Source organism: Nomia melanderi, chromosome 9 (assembly GCF_051020985.1).
Source record: "Nomia melanderi isolate GNS246 chromosome 9, iyNomMela1, whole genome shotgun sequence".
NCBI lineage: Eukaryota > Metazoa > Arthropoda > Insecta > Hymenoptera > Halictidae > Nomia > Nomia melanderi.
The window spans coordinates 13,809,560-13,828,640 of NC_135007.1; the positions used below are offsets into that span (position 1 = coordinate 13,809,560).

Sequence of the window (19,081 nt, forward strand, 5' to 3'; positions counted from 1 at the left end):
GCTCGCTTTCCTTCCTCTCCGTCGTTCCTCGACAAAAGCGACCATTCCACGACCGTCTACCCGGCACCCGTGTATCGTTCAATTAAAAAGCGATCGCGGAATTAAGTCTACAGACAATCGTGCCCAGGTTTCCGCTGCGACCGACACGCGCTCGCGTGTCGCTCTTCCAGCGAGCAGCCGATTCGTTCCGTCGAATCATGAGAAAGTTCAGCGGGGTCCGGTCGCGCGTGAATTATTGCGGCCACTTGACTCGCCGCGGCGCAGGTATTTCCACAGATCATAAAGCCGCTTCGCGAGGACGGTTTAATATAATAACTCACAGGTGTGGCGGCCTCATTGTTCGCGGCCTTTGCTGGCTCCCCGGCTCCCAGAAAACGTGGAGCCGGTTCTCGCGAAACGCGAGTTTTTTCCGTTCCACCGGACCGAAACGATCGCCGGTTAAATACCGTTGCAAAACCCCGAATACTTTCGATTCCACGCTCTAATTGAAACAAATTCACGGTACACCGTGCACGGCCGCTTGCGGCGCGGCTGCCGGGGATCGGCGGGTGCCCGAAGCTACCCTGTTTCCCGGCGCGATCGGCATTATAAATCGCCGGGGATCTCGGTGGCCGGTTTCCAGGCGGGGAAAGCACGTCTTCCCGGTTCGGGGGGAGTCCGTGCGAGCGGTTATGGCCGCGGCAATCGCTTTCGATCGCCGCGAACACGGGTCGGTCGGAAGACGACGACCGGCCGCGACCGCGACGGTGACGGGCGTTGCAGAAATCGCGAGTTCCCGTGGTATTTCGCGCGACGCGCGGACAGGTCCGCGTGTAATCGTTTCCTCGCTCCCTTCCCGCGGCGGCGGCGGCGGCCCAGGCCGGCCAATAGCGCGCGGTGTGCGTGCGAACATATAGATGCGCAGATAGGACTCGCGCTACGAGGTGCGATGAGACCGCGGCGAACAGAACGAACGGCTCTCCTTTCTCCCCTGAGCTAGGCCTATGATGCGCCTTCCCGACTCTTATCTCGCGCCTCGTTATCGCCGTTTACCATCTCACGGTCTAGAGAGCGGAGGGTCCTGTGCGCGCTCTCCGCGGGTACATGCACGTGCTCCGCCGTATATCTTTTTCTCGCTGTTCCTCCGATCCTTCGGCGATTCGATCCCCTTTCTATCTCTCCACTCGGGGCCGTATCCCGCGCCTCCCCTGGAATTTCGAGGGAGGAGAATCACTGCGGGGTAATCCTAGATGAGATTGCCGGGAACGAGGAGGGGCCCGGATCGGACGAGAAGGTGGGCCACAGGTGGGGCGCGCCGAGGGACGCGCCGATGGCGAAACTCGACACGTTCGACGACCTTCGAATAGGAAATTCGCTAGAATTCGGAGAGAGTTTACTAGCCGGTGACCCGGATTCCTCGATCTATTAATCGCGAGCTCGAGTTTCAGCGCGGCGAACCGTATGACGGATTCCTCGCTTCCCATAGCTTCTCACCCTCGTTTTCGTGCCGCGCGTTCCAGGCGCAGCGGCCACTCTCCAGCCGCGGATCGAGACAGGTAACGTCCCGATGTTGCTTCGAGCGTGTTCCGAGATGGGATAGGATAGCCCCACGGTGCTAGACAACGGTAGCTAATGTCGAGTATCATTTTATTTTCGTTCGGCCGCAAGCTGCGCGCAACCTTATTGTCGCCGTCCATTGTCTTGTCGTTCTTGCCGCCCTCCGCTTTTAAACCTTTTTCTTCTTCTTCTTCTTGTTCTTCGTCCTCTTCTTCGTCTTCTTCTTCTTCTTCTTCTTCTTCTTCTTCTTCTTCTTCTTCTTCTGCTGCTGCTGCTGCTGCTTCCTCTGCTGTTGCCCCTCGTTCTGTACAACAGTCGGCCGTACCAGACCATTTAGCCGCAACTGTGCGTGCGGGACGTTTTACGCATGTACGGATCTCTATTCGTTTGTTTACCGGTCTCGATGGTTGCATTTCTTGCTCTATTGTGCGCCGAGTACAAGTCTCGGCGAGACCGGCGATCTCCGGGTCGTCTAGTCGCGAGAAGGTGCATCGCCGCGGCGCGATCCGAGATTCGCCGCGTTCGCGACCCGAGCGAATCCCTCGAGCGCATAATCCCGAGATTCGAAGGCGGTACGCGCGGTCCGCGGCGTTCCGGGGAATCGCGTACGTGCGACCGAGGATAAAAGGCGGACGGAACCGCGCGCGCGGACGCGTCCGAGTGAAACCCGGAGCGGCTCGCGGGGCGAAAGGAGACGCGAGCAACGGAACGGGTACGAACAGAAAGATGGCCGCGGGGTGAAAGAGGGACGAGCGGGACCCCCGTCAACGACAGCATACCTCCGCCACGGTATCGCTTCTTCATCGCATTCGTCGCGTCGCTCGACGCTACCACGGATCCGCGGCTAATCATCATTATTTAATTACGGGGTCGTTTTTCGCTGCGCGGAGAGGAGTGTCGCTGGTTCGCGGAGGCACGTCCTAATCATCGGTAGGCGCCGTTCCCTCGGCGATTTTCGTAAATCTGGTTTGGAGGTCGTTCTCCGGCCCGGCTGGAATTCGAGACACGTATTCGCGTCGTAGGGACGCGAGGTCTCGGTGTCCGTGTGGTTTTACGGCTCTCGTGCCATCGAATCGTCGTTAAAGACCGACGGTGAGGCGGAGAATCGGCGAGGCGGAGAATCAGCGAAACGGCGAAACGGCGGAACGACGGAGCGCATGACGGGCGCGGCGAGGCGCGGCGCGGAGCGGAGCGGTGCAGCGAGGAGCCCTAGTCCCGGGTGAAAGGACGTCGATTAAAATCGTGGCGAACGTTTCCTCTCTATTTCGGTCGATCGGGCAATTACCGAAACTGTATTTCCCAAATTCGTAATTAACGAATGGCGCGGCCGGATTTGATTTCCCTTCGGCTCGGCGTCAACTCCGATCGCGGCTATCTCGCTCGGCCCGCTATAACTCGGAGGGGCGGAGGGTGGGCTGCCTACCCGGTCCAATTAAAAATCCACGAATTTATGCAAACGGTCGGGCTTTTATTGGCTGCCGACCAGACTCGGGGCATTCTGAAATCGATCGCGCCGGATACCGCGTCGGAAATCGCTAGCGCGGGACGAAGAGATCCGACGATTCGGCCGGCGGGGAATCGTCCTATTTAGAGCGAAATAGCTCGTAATTCGGTGGTGAATGGCCCCGGCCCCGGCCCCGAGAGGCTCGGCCTCTCGACCGACTGGTCCGTTTCGGTGTCCCGCGAGCCAAGAAGGGACAAGGTGACAAAGTATTCACCGAAGGCGGTTGTGAGGTTTCCTCGCCGCTCGTAAACGCGCGTTTACGTGGTCGGGGCTATCGCGGCCACGGTGCCGCCCCTGGACGGACGGCAAACGAGCCGGAGCCCCGGAGTCCAGACCCGGAGCCGGAGCCGGAGCCGGAGCCGGAGCCGGAGCCAGAACCAGAGCCACAGTCACAGTCGCAGCCACCGACCGACCTCGAGTGGGATGGCCCGTTACGAGCTAATTAGCAAAATAAGAGAAACTCACTGTGAGGTATATACAGCGTCGTAGCAGCAGCGTAGGCAAGAGAACTCGTGCGTCCTTATACGGCATGATCGAATCGTCAGTCTGTAATTTATCGCGAGTTTTCTTAACCCGGAATGTTTCTCCTTGTGAAACTCGGTACACCGGTTTTTTCTGTTCCCCGCCGTTTCTCCGTTTCCTTCTTCTTCTTCTTCTCCCGTCTCGTTCGTCCGACGGGAGAGCAATTAAACGCGATGCTTAGGAGACGAATATCATCCGCGAGCTCGTCATTTTCTATCCGGCCTCGTCGAAAACGATACCTATAATCGTCTCCGATCGGATTATGGAAGGCGAGCCAAGGCCGACCCATTCCTCTGATAATTACTGCTTTTAATTAACCGAACGAAACCCTTTTTGCTCGCCGAGCTTTGCCTCGCGATCTCTCCCTCCATCCCTTCCGCCGTCCCTCTAACTCTCTTTCTCACTCTCTCTCTCTCTCTCTCTCTTTCTGTGTTCCTCTCTTTTTCTCTCTCCCTCGAGACTTTTGTCCCTGCGCGGCGCCCGGAGAGCGGTGCGATACTCGCGCCAACGAACGCGAGGATGTTCCTGCGATCGTTTTCGAATCGAATCCATCGGGGCGCATCGGATAAAAAGTTGCCTCGGCTCGCCGGGTTTCGTTGCACGCACGAGCTCGTGACGCAGCGGCGGACCACGAGAAAATTAGTCTACCGGAGAGCGTAGCAGGGAGCTGCCGGTCCGACTACTAGAGGCCACGCAGCACCGCTGCTCAGACTCGAGCTTCTCTAACTCGGTCCAAGTGGTATCCCGCACGCGATCGTCGTACGTACGAACAAGCGAACGAACGAACGAACGAACGAACGAACGAACGAACGAACGAACGGACGAACGAATGGACAGAGAGAGAACCGTGGGTCGCATGCCGCTCGTAAACGCGGCCGTTTATTAACGTGGCTTAACGTTTGCCCGGTGGGTTCTTTCCGAGACGAGAATGCGACGCGGCCATGCGACTCGATTCGATCGCGAACGCTCGATATCAATTAGAAAGTTTTTGCCCCGATACGAGGGGCTCGTATCGTCGGCTCGTTTATACGAGGGTGGCGGGCGCGCATCGCCCGCGGAGAGCTATCGAAGAAAAATAAATGGTGGCGCGTTCGCTGCGCGGCCGTCCGCACAAACTTTTGTCCTCGTCGCGCACACCGCGAGGAGGACAACGCGCGGTGCGCCGGGACGCTCGAGGGAATGGGAGAAAGAGGACGGCGCGCGGCGGCCCTTCTCCCGTCTCTGCACGTGAGAACGATCCGGGCGGAAGCGAGACGAACCGTCGTCGCGCGGGAACGACGGACGGAGAGAGCGACGGAGACAAGAAAAGGAGCACGCGGGAACGGGAGTCAAGGAACTAGAAATGAATTCCATTTGTGCGATTGAGAGGGAGCGAGCGGCCGAAGCCGAGCCGGCGAACGGGTGGAACCGAGGCGGACAGGGAGGAACGGAGAAAGGCAGAAAGGGAGGACACGGGCGAGGGGGGCCGGATAAAAAGGGCTCTGGCACGACGTCGGTCGCGAGGAACACGGCATCGAAGGGGGTTACCTTGCCTCGTGGTGAACCGAAGGAAAGACGTAAGTAAGGATACCACGGGACCGTGCGCGGGGACGAACGCCGAGGCGGATAGAAAAGAGGATAGGAGATAAACGGTGCCCGTGGCAGGGAGCGGGACGCGGATAGACTGTAAATAAGAGAGGAAACCGTGGTGAACGCGCGGGATTATTCTGAATCGGGGAGCTCTCGACGAGTTTCTACCGGCTCGTATTGTCGGTACGCCAGGGGCCACGTTGTGGTACGAGGTGTTGCACGGGTACGAGGTGTTACGGGGATATATCCTGTACGCACCGCGCACGTGTACGCACGCACACGCGCACGCACACCAGAACCAGGACATACCGATCGGCGGACCATTGACTGGAATCTCCGGCTGATGGCCAGCTGTATCGCGCCGCTCGATTTAACAACGGGACTGTTAAATCGCAACAGTGTGCAACAGCGAATTTCGCCTCGTCACCGGACATTCCCGACGAACCGATACCCTCCGCGCGGAATTAGCAGCGTTAGATTCCGCTCCTCGGAGCCCCGTGACTCCGCTGATTGAGAGATTAGAACCGATCCCGACGTTCGTGCGCCGGCGACCGGGGGCGGCGCGTAAAAATCGCGGAGGACCGATCCGAGATACGCATCTTTAATACGATACCCCGCGCGCCTCGGGAGACGCGCAACGTGATCGGCCGCGCAACACGACTCGCCTCGCTCGAGCTTTCTATTAACCCCCTCGCGCCGTTACTCGGTTAAGCGAAATCTGGGCCGCGGCTGCCGACGATCTCGTTCGTCTCGTAATCGTTTCACGGCCGGGTCCCGTCGAACTGGCGCAAGGGGTTAAGGTTGCACGCTCGCGTTTCCACGGAACGAATCCCGGGGATTCGTCCTGCGACTCGGGGGAACGCGAGAGGGCGAGAATCAATAATGAGTAGGTTACGGGTTCCTCGGCCGAGTCGGGTTGCCGAGTAAAAACTCGCTCTTGATTCGATGCACGAAACTCGGAGATGAACGTTCGGGGACGGGGCGGAAGAGGCGAAGGCAGAGGAAAACAGGAGGAGGAGGAGGAGAAGGAGGATGGCCAGACACGGAGCAGCACGAGGGTTCCGAGGTACTGGGCTGGGACCGGCGATCCCCGCGAATTAATCAAATACGCGAGCGATTTGTCTTCGTTACACCCACGTGGGCACCCCGGAGGCACGCCTGTGTAACCGCGGTGACGAAGCCCCCTCGAGTCGACGGCACCGCGGGTGAAAAACCCGTTCACCGACTGCGACCGCTCGGAGCTCGGGCGCCGATCGCAATTTGGTCCCTCGATAAACGGACGATACGCGGAGGAGCGTCCCCGGGTTTGACGTAGGTATACCGTAGGCAGGGCCCGGAGGGACGACAGCGCCGCGCCATCGCGGAGCGCGTAAAATCACGATGAAATTTTTTTGAATCGCTTTATTCGCGAATCGAGATACCTTTTCCCCCGTGTCGAACACGGCTGCGCCGCGGCGCGGCGAGGCGAGGCGAGGCGAGACGAGGGGCTCGCCCGGCTATTATAATTTAACGATTATCGATAAATAGATGGGCGCGAAGGGAGCGATCCGCGTTTGTTTATATTGCCGTTTAAAACGCGGCGACGATTATTCGAACGGTCCCGGCAATCTCGTTTCCAGCCGGAGAACGCGTCCGAGCCACGGATCCCCTCGGACACGCGGACGATTTTGCCGTATTGGGAAGCGAAGTAAATCGTAATTATATACGAAGAGTAGTACAGGTTCGGTGGTCCCTCCTCTCGCGGCGAGTCGATGGAAAAAGATCACGCGGACGTTTAATAACACGGGTACCGAATGCCGATGGGTGTAGGTACAGCGTGTCGATGCGCGGCCACGTCTTCCTCCGTCCCCATCTCGGCATCCCCTCTCGCGGCCGGCTAGCCGTGGATCGTCTCCCGCGAGTCCGCCGCGTCCCCCCGCCCCCCCCCCCTCTGGCCCGCGTACGCTATTTTACAATTACACTTTACGATACACAATTTCGTACAAACCTGCTTACATTTACGCGCTCGTGATCCGCGGCGGTGTTCCCCGAACCGGCGCGCACACAGCCGCGACTCCGACCGCACGGACTACCTTCACATGCGCGCGGACGAGTCCGCAGCAATTTTAATAACACGGCTATCGAACCAGCCGGTAAGCATAAGTTTCGGCCGAGCGTACGCGGCCGGCACGCGTGTGTGTTCGCCGTATACGCGGCGTATCCCGATACGTTCCTCGGATCGATATCGAACCGGACGCTCGATGGGAAGGGCGAGACCGATTCGCGCCCTTGCGAGCGCGAGGAAAGTAAGCGTCGTATAAACGCATCCCCGCGCGATATCAACCTTTATCGCGTCTCCTTGGAATGCGCCTTCGTTTCCCGGCTCCGTCGAAATATGCTTGTTAAACCGTCGAACGGGAATCGACGAAAGCTCTCGAGCACCTTGCTCTCCGAGTCGTCACCGGGCTGCGGAGGCAGAAGCGACGCGAACGGCGATCATAAATTATGTTATCCACGTTTACAAGCTACCATCTTTAGAATACGGTCCGAGGGGATCTCGGCGATGTCGAGCGACGTCGAGCCGGTCGACCCGCTCCGATTCGACGCCGGCGGACGCGACGAGCGCGCGACGTCACCGGATGTCGTGGAAACGCTGGCAGCTGGATACCTTCCACGTAAACTCCGCGAAGGCGGTGCCTGCTCGCGGGCCCGTCTACCAGGTTTTTCCCGCCGCACCGATCACCCGGGGAAAAACTCGATCGGTTCCATGGGAGAGACGACGGCGACGCGGTAGATCCGAGGTGTTTGTCGAAACGCATCCACCAACGATACACGCGTGCTCTCCCGTTTTGGAGTAGAGCGCCGATCGATCGGATCAATTATCGACAGGCTTCCCGGGGTACGGTTCGCGCATACCGTATGGCATAAACCAGCAGCCACGTCGGTGTTTTTTGCTCGGCCGAGTCGTAATATATCCGGAGCAAAGGAACGTGGAAAAAATCGAGCTCTCGGCGATCAGGGAGGTAACGAAGAATCGATCGCATCGCATCGATCGATCCGGCTGGAACGTGGCGAACGCCGAGACAAAAGCGGTAACGGTTCTCGGGAACGTTGAATAGGCGCGTGCAAAAGGGAGGACGATCTGGAAGTCTGACGCAAGAACAATGCCACGTGGGATTCCGCGTGGTATCGCGGTGGCGGTGGCGACGTCGGAACATCCCTGGGCACCGCGGCGTGTCGGACGTGGGCGGACGGGGAACGGCACTCGTTATGCGCGGAACATGCCCCGCTTCGCCGTCGAATCGTCCATCATACAATTGCATCTGCCAGCGGTAATGACCGGCCGATTTGCCTATTAATTGATTTCGAGTAGTAGAGTGAACCGAGGGCTCGCTCGCTCGGCTGCGGTCGGTCGGCCGGGCCCCGGTGCACTCCGCGCGATGAAATCGACCGAGGTCAGCGGCAACGAGAACTCGTTTTCGTTTAACCATCGGTCGCCGGTCATCAGTCATTTCCTACGTCTATCTGTCTGCCGGTTCTCCCGCGAAAATTAGTCAAAAGGGGACGTTCGTCTCGATTCTCGAAGGCGTACGGCAACACGGTAATTGGTAGGATCGTTAAAGAACGATGCGTTCCGCTGCGCGGACCGGCGCGCGGGGACGTTTCGCGAAACGATGCTTAGCGAGAGATCGCGCGCGCATTCGATTCAATCGATCGATCATACGGCCCGAAGCTGGCGTCGAATCGCGCGCCCGGAGGCCATTACGAAAATTTTCGTGCAATTTGCACGCCGATGGAGAGAAAAGAGCAAAATGTAGACGTGAGAACAAGCCTGGGTTATAATTAACGAGCAGTCTGCTTATATAGTATCCGTCCACTTTTTCGTCATTTTTGCGCTTTCAGCCTTTCCCTCCCCGCGCGCTCGCTCGCTCGCGCGCGCGCACACCCCCCTTCGTTTCCGCTCTTTTTTTCTCTCGTTCCGTTTAAGAAACGAATGAACTCTTCGTTCGGTAAGGTCGAGGGGAAAAAAATTAATACGAGGGTTATGCATCGACCATCCGCGGTGCCCCGTATCTCTCCTTCATCAAAGATTCGAGCTTCCGACTGGTGCGCGCGGCCTTAACACGATCATTATTTAAAAGAAAAGTACAAGAAAAAGCCACTTTGTAGCCATTTAATAACGATAATAACTGTGTTCGCAGGTGAACGGCCAACGATATTTTATTTGGCGAAGGAAGAACCGGATCTAACGATGGACCCCAATACGGGAATGATTCGAATACGCCTTCCGTTGGACCGGGAGAGGCGCGACAAGTACATTTTGAGCGTCGTCGCGCGTAATGGCGTGTCCGTCGGCTATTGCCAGGTACGCATCGGGTTGATTAACAAAAGCGAAACAAGACGAGACCAGACGAGAGAAGGAGGTTCTGATCGCAGGCTTTAGCAGCGGATTCTTATCATCGTTGATCGTCGTTGCAGGTCGAGCTGAACGTGGAGGATGTGAACGACAACGCCCCAATGTTCCCGACCAGCAACGTCCGCATTTCCGTGCCGGAGTCGCATCCCCTTCATACGGCGCTGTACGTCGCCCATGCAACAGATCCGGACGCGACACCGCCCCTGCCGATACGCTACGTCCTTGGCCAGAACAGCAACGAGCTGTTCGGTATAGACGCCCTCACCGGAGAGCTCTATTTAGCGAGGAGATTGGATTACGAGACCCAGCAACGGCACGGACTCCTGATAAGGGCGCTGGACGGTGCCGGCCTCTCCGCGAACCTGAGCCTGAGCGTCGAGGTGCAGGACGTGAATGACAACCCCCCAGTGTTCGAGAGGAACGAGTATCACGTGGAGGTTCCCGAAGGCGCCAAGCTTGATTCTCAAGTGAGAAAAATCTTCATTACACGCCCGTCACGCGGGCATTTGTTTGTCGAGGAGACGTGCGGTAGGATTCCCTTTCGCGGAAGGGAACCCAGCCGCGGCGAGGGTGTGCGTGCCGAGGCACGTACATGGAAATGCACGCGAGAAAGAATCGGTACACAGACCGGGGCAGGGAGGGACGGAGAGAGAAACTGTGAACGGAGATGGAGAAGGACAAGCGAAATTCTGGGTCGGAAAGAGGAAGAGGTCTCTCGCGGGAGTTAACAGCCCTCCTCCGCTATGTCTGCCTTCCTCCCTCGTGTTCCGACCCTTTTTGTTCCTCAAAGTCTCCTTCGCGATGCGTAATTTCATCCGGCGAGACAACCAGGAAGACTATTCCGTTGAACCTTTGCTCCCTCCCGGATCGAACGTGCGCGGCTACCATTCTCCTTGCCGTTCCCCTCCCGCGCTGTTCTCGTTCCCCTTCGATTAGACACGCGGAACCTCGTCGGCCGTGGTAGCAAGAGAAGAAGGAGAAGTAAAAGTAATGGTAGTAGTAGTTTTAATAGTAGTAGTAGTAGTAGTAGTAGAAGAAGAAGAAGAAGACGAAGAAGACGAAGAAGAAGAAGAAGAAGAAGAAGACGTTGACTCATCGAGTTCACCTTGTCAGCGTAGAACAGAAATGAATTAGCTGGACGATGCAACGCGCGAGAGATTAGTTGATGCGGATTGCGGGCTTACCAGACAGACCAGTTCGGTGTAAGGATTGATAGAGTATAACTGATCGGTTGATATAGGAACGCGGCGCGCTGTAACGCGATACATACATACGTACGCGAGCATCGCGAGCCACTATGGAGTCCGGGATGCGCTGGATTGATAGGTAATCGTTGATGGGCTTAACAGAAACGCTGCGCGTTTGCTGCTCCTTTTACGAGCGGGCTTTGCTGGTTATTCCGCACGTGAGCCTGTTTATCGTGCTTAAACACCATTACGCGCGGACGATGAACCAAGCCTTTACGCGGTCTCGCGAATCCTTTTGTCAGCCGTTTCGCGCGACCGTCGCTACCGGCCGCGTGAACGATCGTTCATTTCGTTAACCGCGGTATTAATTGCACGGACGGCGCTCGACGGACGGGATCTCGCGCGGTGTCTTTTGTCGGTTTCTCGAAATCGTGCCGGTGGCGACCATCCCTCGAAAACGCGCCGGGAAAGAGTCATTAGGGGGCCGGGGAACACGCGGCGCTGTCGTGGGACGAGCGACGAGCGACGAGCAACGATTCCTCGCCGCGGTAGCCACCGGTAGACGTAATCCCGAATACGAGGATACCGATGACGAATGGTCGCGAGATCGTTGCCGCGAGATAGGCCCGTTAAATGACGTCACATTTTTAATACAACGGATACACGAGGGTACGATACCAGAGCCGGACGACGACGAGAACCGCACGTTCCTTCTCTACCCGTTTCTTTCTTCCCTTCCACGTTCGCCATTCGATCTTTCGTTCCATCTTTCTCCCGGTGGTACACGTATATATCGGTGGTATCTATCGGCGAAACAGATCTGTGAGCTGTCGGTGGTATCCGGACAATATCTTAGCCGCGGTGGAAGAAGGGAGACAGCCGGAGAAAGAAAGAATCGCGGAGACCAAAGCGGGGAGGGAAGTAGCAGCCGGCGAGAGTAACCTGGCTACAGTGAGCGTAACCCTTCACCCACCGCGAACTAATAACGTACAGTTAGACACATTACAGCCTGCTCCCACGTCAGGTTCTCCTTCTAATGGTGCCCGATGATCTCCCCACCTTTTCGTCGTCCTCCTTCCCACCGAACGAGCACGGGCGATCGATGCTTTCTATTCTCCTCTTGCTTACTCGGTTCGCGCCGATCGTCCTCTCTCTTTCGGCTCGCCATCCATCATTGCCCGCGCGCCAGCTTCGTGCGCGGGATACGAACTTATATACCCTCGATCCTATGCTCCGTCCTCTTCTCTCGCTTCGTCCTCTTCGTGTTCCTCGCCTTCCTCCTCGACCACCGTAATTCACGATCCTCCCGCGCTGGAAAATGTTGACCGGTTCGAACGCGTTTAGGTTCGAGGTCTACGGTCGCGTTTAATTAATACGGAACGACTGGTCCCGTCTCTCTCGAGTGCGTTCCTCTTTCGATCTCTCTGGCCCGCGACAATTTTTCCGTCGCTCCGTGAAACGTAAGATCGTTTGTCGCTCCGCAGATCCTCCAAGTGACCGCGGTGGACCTCGACACGGGCAACAACGCGAGGTTGAGCTACCGGCTCCAAGGATCCTCGGCCTTCCGGATCAGCCCCAACACCGGCTGGATCTATTTGGCGCAGACCCTCGACCGGGAGACCTTGGACCGGCACGCGTTGACCGTCCTCGCGACTGACAACGGCTCGCCGGCCGCCACCGCGAGCGCGTCCGTCCTGGTCACCGTGTTGGACGACAACGACAACGACCCCCGGTTCGAGAGGGACTTCTACGGGTTCGAGCTGCTGGAGAATCTGCCTTCGGGTACGCTGGTCGGATCCGTGAGCGCCTCCGATTCCGATCTTGGGAAGAACGCCCTGCTCAGGTACGCGGTGGTCCAGGCAAACAGCAGCTTCGCGGTGGATCCCGATACAGGTAAGAAGCCTCTACACATACACACATACATACACATACACAGACGCATACACACTTTTTCCCATAGCGCGCGTACCGTTCCTCGTCTTCTCCTTTTTTCGCTTTTACGCCGTATCCGGCGAAGCGAATCGGCCGGCTACGCGTCCGTCTCGTCGAAACGACGCTCGAGTGTTTACGAAAGCTTGTCCGGCACCGGACCCGCGGAACCAAAACGGAGAGCGGTGTCCCACGCGATTCGAGCCGCGAGAAAAATATTGGCGAATCCACTCTGCCGTTCGATCCTCGACGAAACTCGCCGTGCGCGAGTTATTCGGCTCGGACTGGCTTCCACCGTCCGAGGTTTCTTCGTTGCCGCCTGGCGTGGAGGTTTAGGAGATTCTAAAGGGAAAATGATCTATGCGAGCGGCGAGTCGCCGGGCGAGTGAAAACGAGGGAGATTCGTTTTCTAAGCAGCCCGCAGCCGTCGTCGGTTTTGATTCACGCGCGTCGCCGTTGAGTGTAGCGCGCCATTGTAGGCTTGGGCAACCGGGATTAGAAAGAATCGTTCGAAAGCTCGATGGATGTTCGCGGGTGTTTCGTAAGTCCTCGAAACGCTTAATGGGATCGGCTCTTCTATCGCTCTCGCGTGAACGAGGCGGCCCTCTGTCCTCCGTCTCCTCTCATCTCCGTACAAGCTCGCGTCTCGGCGGAGGCGCGCGTTCAAGATTTATAGCGGCCGGAACGGAGGGGAAAAAAGAAGCGGAATATGGAGGGAGCGTAAATTTATTTTTGATACGAATGCCTTTAATTGGAGGACCGTAGAACGCAATATCAGAGAGAGGGACGCGGACGGTGGCACGATTATTTCGTTTTTGTAACATCTCCCCTGCTTCGTGGATATCAAAGTATAATCCCGTAAGAGTGGTGCTTTCACCTTGGCCGGCGTGTAACAAATCACCAGAAAGGGGGCCCGGGTTCAGCGAGCACCGCGGAACCAGCACGCACGCCGCGCCCCTTAGCCCCGCCGCCCCTCTCGCCGTATGCCGGCCGCATACGTGGTTTGATTGGCATGCGACACGGAGAGTATTTGTGTACACGCTGGTTCGAGACCAGGCCGGTCTTCCTCTCGCATCCGCCGAGAACTCTCGCCGGGTTGCCTGTTTGCGGAGAGGTGGGACCTCTTCGGTCGTCCCGGCGCGAAGCCTCGCCGCGGAAAAATAAAAGCGAGACGGACCACTCTCTGCCGGAAGTATCAGCCGGCCCCGACGCGCGAGTATTTCTATATTAATCCCCGGCGGAGGTGTACCTCGCGTATTGTCCGTCGGTCCGAGGGTCCCACCGACGTCGAAGTGGACGACGCTTCAACCCCCGGCGACGGAATCGATCGCGGTCCAACGGCCTCGCCGCTTCCGAGAAGATACTCGCCGATCGCGGCGCGGAAAAGGCTTTCCTAACTCATGCTCCGGCGAGCATGGATTTCCAAATATTGGAGGAGACACGCGGCAACGGAAAGGGAGCCGGTCCGCCGCTGGAGGGGAGGGAGCAGCCCGTCGTCGCACGGTCCCACGGTTAACACGAGAAACGCATTAGCACGCGTCCTACGATATACTTCTTATTGTTCCGCGATGGTATCCCTCGATGCCGGCGCGTTTGCATGTCCCTCGTCGATCGTTTGTCTTCCCGACGACGAGCACGGCCACGTCGACGGTCCTCTCCCCGGGGCCGGTAGACGAGGAGGACGAGGCGGACGGACGTACTAGGTACGTCGAGAATTCGTGGTGGAACGCGGGTGCCCACCGTGTGTCCCGCCGAACATCGACGCTGCGCCTCGGACCTTCCGTACGAATTATTATCCCGTTCCTATTCCAGCTCTTGGAATAGTTCCGCCCGCCGGTCGGCTAGGCGCTTGCTTAATTACCCATTAATGCGCCGACCGGTCGGGAAGACAGCTCCGACCTGCCTTTTCTCTCCTTCCCTCTTCTTCGTTTTCTCCGTGCCGGTCCTCTGGACCCTTTCCTTCTTTTCCTCCTTTTCCTTCTCCTTCTCCTTCTTCTTCTTCGTATTCTTCTTCTTCTTCTTCTTCTGGTTCTCGTTCACCCCTTTCCAGGCCTCCGCTCGCCTCTCCCTTCGCCGGGGCTCGGCGCAGTTCGCGACTTCTGCAACACAGCGTCTACTCTCCGAGATACGTAATTACAGCGGGGCTCGTTACACGCGCGACTCTACACACGCAGCCGTGGTACGATTATAATATGCGAGAAGAGGACGGAAACGAAATACGATAGCCGGTGTCGAGGCGCGACCGAGGAATTCGAGCGTTCCGAATGGCGTTTCTTAAGAGCGCACGAACGCCGATTATCCAATTAACCGTTCCCGTCCGGGGAAATTGATAAGGTCGGTCTAGCCGAGCGGAGCCGGCCGAACGTTTGTCGGTCGTTCGTATGCCGTTTTATTCGAGGATATTTACGGCAATTCACTCCTCCTTTCGTAGCCCCACTGGATCGATTTCAGGTATATTTTCTCCCCGAACGATCGGGATATAAATGTTCCCCGGGCAGGGAAACGGTTTCAGCAATCGGCCTGTGGAAGTTGAAACGAATGCAAGTCATAAACGCTCGCCGGCGTCCACTTACGGACGTCGGCCGCGAAATGGAGCGGCGGGAAATCGTTAATAGATCGTTAACGGAACGTTTCGTAGGGGATGCGCGGGCCATCGAGGGGACGCAATTCAAGCGACTCGTCTAATAAATTTGTTTGGTTGTTGTTGTCGTTGTTCAGGCGAGATCAGCACGAGGGAGCCGCTCGATCGGGAGACGAAGAGCGTGCACGAGCTGGTGCTCGAGGCGCGGGACCAGGGCACGCCGTCCAGGGCGGCCAGGGTGCCGCTGAAAGTCACCGTTCTCGACGTGAACGACAACTCGCCGGAGATCGTGGACCCGCAGGGGGACGTGGTCAGCGTCAGGGAGGAGCAGCCGCCCGGAACGGAAGTCGCGAGGGTCAGGGCGTTGGACACGGACCTCGGCGAGAACGCCTCCGTGACTTACACCATTCTAAAAGGTAAAAGCCGCGCGGCGCGACGCGACGCAACGCATCGGGGCCGATCGACCGGCGAGCGAGCCTACGGGCGGCGGGTGCGTGACACGCGAGCCACGGTAAAGGATCGAACCTGTTTCGCCTTTTGTCTCGATCCGCGGGATTTCGAAAAAGAAATAAGACGTTTCCAGCGAATTAATTAGCCAATTACCGAAACAATTATGCACGGTCTTAAAAACGGGCTGGAGCGGCTTTGTTGAATTTTATGGAGGAGCCGCGGGCCACGTACGGCGAACGTTGCCACGATTATATCTTCTCGTTACGATCGGCATCCGATTTTCTCGAGCGCGTTCACGAACGCAACTGTTTCGGGCTACCCGGCCGACGCGTCCGTCGGATACATGGTTAAATCGACGCTCGGCAGCCGTAATATTGCTATTTCCTTAATGGCGTCTTAACGTCGTTCGTTCCCGATTTCTTTTGCCTCCCCGATCGCCACTTTTTACTCCCGCCCGATTATTTTATGTTCACGAGCAACCTTGATTCCCAGACCGAGACTCGGACGGCTACAACGTTTTCACCATCGACCCGATCACCGGCATGATCAGAACGAAGGCGGTTCTCGATCACGAGGAGCGGAACGTATATCGGGTGTCCGTAAAAGCGACCGATGCCGGACGACCACCCCGGCACAGCGTGCGCGCGCTAAGAGTCGAGGTTTTAGCGCTTGCGGATAACCGGCCGACCTTCACCAGCAGCAGTCTTACCTTTAACGTGAGTACGAACCACTCCATCGAACCACCAACCTGCAACCTTCGAGTTCCCCGTCTCGTCCTTCCCGCCGGCTTTCCTTACGATTTTCCTCGCGATTTTTCCGAGCACGGGACCAATTCGAAGCGACCGTTCGAAGATCCCGAACGACTAATCGACGTTCCTCTCTCTGTCGCATCAGGTGCGCGAGGACGCCAGCATTGGACAAGCCGTGGGCTCCGTGTCGGGCGCAGGTCCCGCGGGTCGCGTGGCCTTCACCTTGGACTCCCTGACGCCCATCAGCGAGTTCCCGGCGTTCGACGTGGATCGCAGCTCCGGCCAGCTGGTGGTCGCTCATTCCCTCGACCGCGAGAACGTCAGCGAATACCACCTGGAGATCCGAGCGCTGGACACCACGTCGATCGGGAACCCTCAAAGCATCGCCGTCTCCGTGAAGATCGTCATCGAGGACGCGAACGACAACGCGCCGCGGTGGCTGCAGGACCCGATAACGGTCCGCGTGTCCGAGAAGGCGGTGATCGGCTCCACCATTTACAACCTGACCGCCACGGACCTGGACAGCGGTCCTAACGGCGACCTGCGGTACGGGCTGGTGGCCGAGTTCCCGTCGAAGGGCTGCTTCGCCGTGGACTCGCTGACGGGGGCGCTAACTCTGGCGAGGCCGCTCGACAGGGAGGACCGGGCGGAGTACACGTTGATCCTGAAGGCATCGGACCGAGCGCCTCCCGGCGAGCAGCTGGCCTCGACGGTGACCGCGAGGATCATCGTTCTCGATCAGAACGACAACGACCCGGTGTTCGTCGCCCCGGAAACCACGAAAGTCGCGGTCACGCCCGACCTGCTGGCAGGTAAGCGGCCGGATTCCGTTTTAATGAATTTATCAGGACGCACGCGTGACGGGCTGATTCAATTATAACGGCCGTATCGTAAATTGGCATCGTTGCAGGGGCGACGCTCGTGAGAGTGGTGGCCGTGGATAAAGACGCAGGTGACAATGGCCGTGTATCGTACGTGATTACATCGGCGAACGAGGAGGCGAGATTCTCGGTGGGTTACGAGTCCGGTATAGTGAGCCTGGAGAGGCCGATGGTGAGGTCCACGGAACTCGAGATTACGGCGAACGATCACGGTTCCCCACCGCGAAAGTCGACGCTCAGGCTGCAACTGACGCTCGCCTCCGGGCAGACCAACGGGCCGCCACGGCTGTTGCTCGGCAACCCGGTAGCTAGAATTTCAGAGGACCTGCAGGTTGGAGCGCCGGTTCTAAACGTCGCCGGGCCTATCATCGCCGATCAGGGTAAGCGTTCCCAGCCGCGATCTCACCGAAAGGGTTATCGCGGCCGCGGCCGCGCGTCCGTAACGACCGCGGATCGTCAAGATCTCGGCGATCCTCCTCCCCCCGCCGATCCCCAATTCCATTCTATAGCGACGCTAAATGCGCGGGATGAAACCGTTTGGATTTACAACCGGTCGGTCGGTTTTATTGATAAATATCCGGCGGTGTTCGCGTATCGCGGCTCGCGCGAGATGATCAGATAGAAACCGCGTGTATCCGTTTAACGCTCGCGCGGAGGATAATGCGAAGGGACAAAGCTGAACCCGGCACGCTCGGGACTTATCGATCTCCCCTAAACGCACACACGCGCGCGCCCCGCCGTCCCAGGAACGACAAGGACGTAGGAGAGGACCAAAAATGGGGCTGCCGCGGCTACCCTTTTAGGTGTTCCGCTCGCGTCGTTATTGTTTCGGTGGTGCGTCGGTGCATAAAGTGCCATGGAACAGGAGGCGCTGTCAATTTAGCGCTGTATAGGACGACGAGAAGTTGAAATTACAGTCTCCTATCTTGTCCCCGTTCCCGTGTCTCCTCCGCGCCGCCTCCACCCTCTCCTCCGCTTTTCGTTCTCCCTTTCGCCGGCCCTCCCTTCCTCGCCGCGTCCTTTCTCCTCCTACTCCACCTCCACCCGGGGTTCTCGGATTTTCGACTCGGCCTGTTGCTTCGCCGGACGGTGTCCGCGCGGACATCGCGGCGCAGAAACGTCGAGGTACGCGCCACCTACGCTGCGCACGGCCGCGAGGAGAGAATATAATCGGCGTCGGGCCGCGTCGGATACCCAGCCCGGCTAATAGGAAAGCCCTGCTATGAAAATACCTCGAATAATTGCCTTGAATCCGGTCGGTGCGGGGCATTATAGTAAATTCAACGAAATGACTCGCGGTCCGACTCCCTTGGGGTCGAGAGCGCGTTCCATCCGTGTGTAACGTCCGCGGAATACCCTGCTGCGGCCGTGCCCGCGCCCCTTTCCTCCCCGTGGCCCTCCGTCCCCGTCCCCGAGCCGAACCGAACGGTGTTCCTCGTCGCCGCTCTAAAAGCTCGCCGAAGGATTCCTAAAGAGACGAGAAAATTCCATCGTACGGCGGATACGTTCGTCGCCGCATGGTACAGATGCTGCCGGCTCTACTTTCAGCGTGCAAGCGATAACGATAATCGTCCCGGGCTCGACATTACCCGTCCCGCTTCCTCCCGTTTAATCGCATACCGTGTCCATTCGAACCGCAAGGACATCGCGGTCCCCCGCTTATCGGCGCCGCGATCGTTCCGCGACACCATTCCGCGACGATCCGTCCCTCGAGAGTCCGCCGCGACCGCGAGGATCGCCGAAATCTCGGAAAAACGGGGGAGGCCTGCGATCGATC

At 58.1% G+C, this 19,081-nt stretch overlaps 1 protein-coding gene across 2 annotated transcripts in view; it reads left to right on the plus strand.

Moving 5' to 3' along the window:
* The window catches only part of LOC116433533 (protein dachsous-like), a 221,842-nt gene that overhangs the window by 186,195 nt on the left and 16,566 nt on the right, over window positions 1-19,081 (plus strand). For both annotated transcript variants that reach the window (XM_076370424.1, XM_076370423.1), the window contains exons 4-10: window positions 9,313-9,476; window positions 9,590-9,994; window positions 12,199-12,607; window positions 15,362-15,640; window positions 16,167-16,390; window positions 16,569-17,235; window positions 17,334-17,684. In XM_076370424.1, coding sequence (XP_076226539.1) covers window positions 9,313-9,476; window positions 9,590-9,994; window positions 12,199-12,607; window positions 15,362-15,640; window positions 16,167-16,390; window positions 16,569-17,235; window positions 17,334-17,684 — 2,499 coding nt within the window. The remainder of the gene's footprint in view (window positions 1-9,312; window positions 9,477-9,589; window positions 9,995-12,198; window positions 12,608-15,361; window positions 15,641-16,166; window positions 16,391-16,568; window positions 17,236-17,333; window positions 17,685-19,081) is intronic.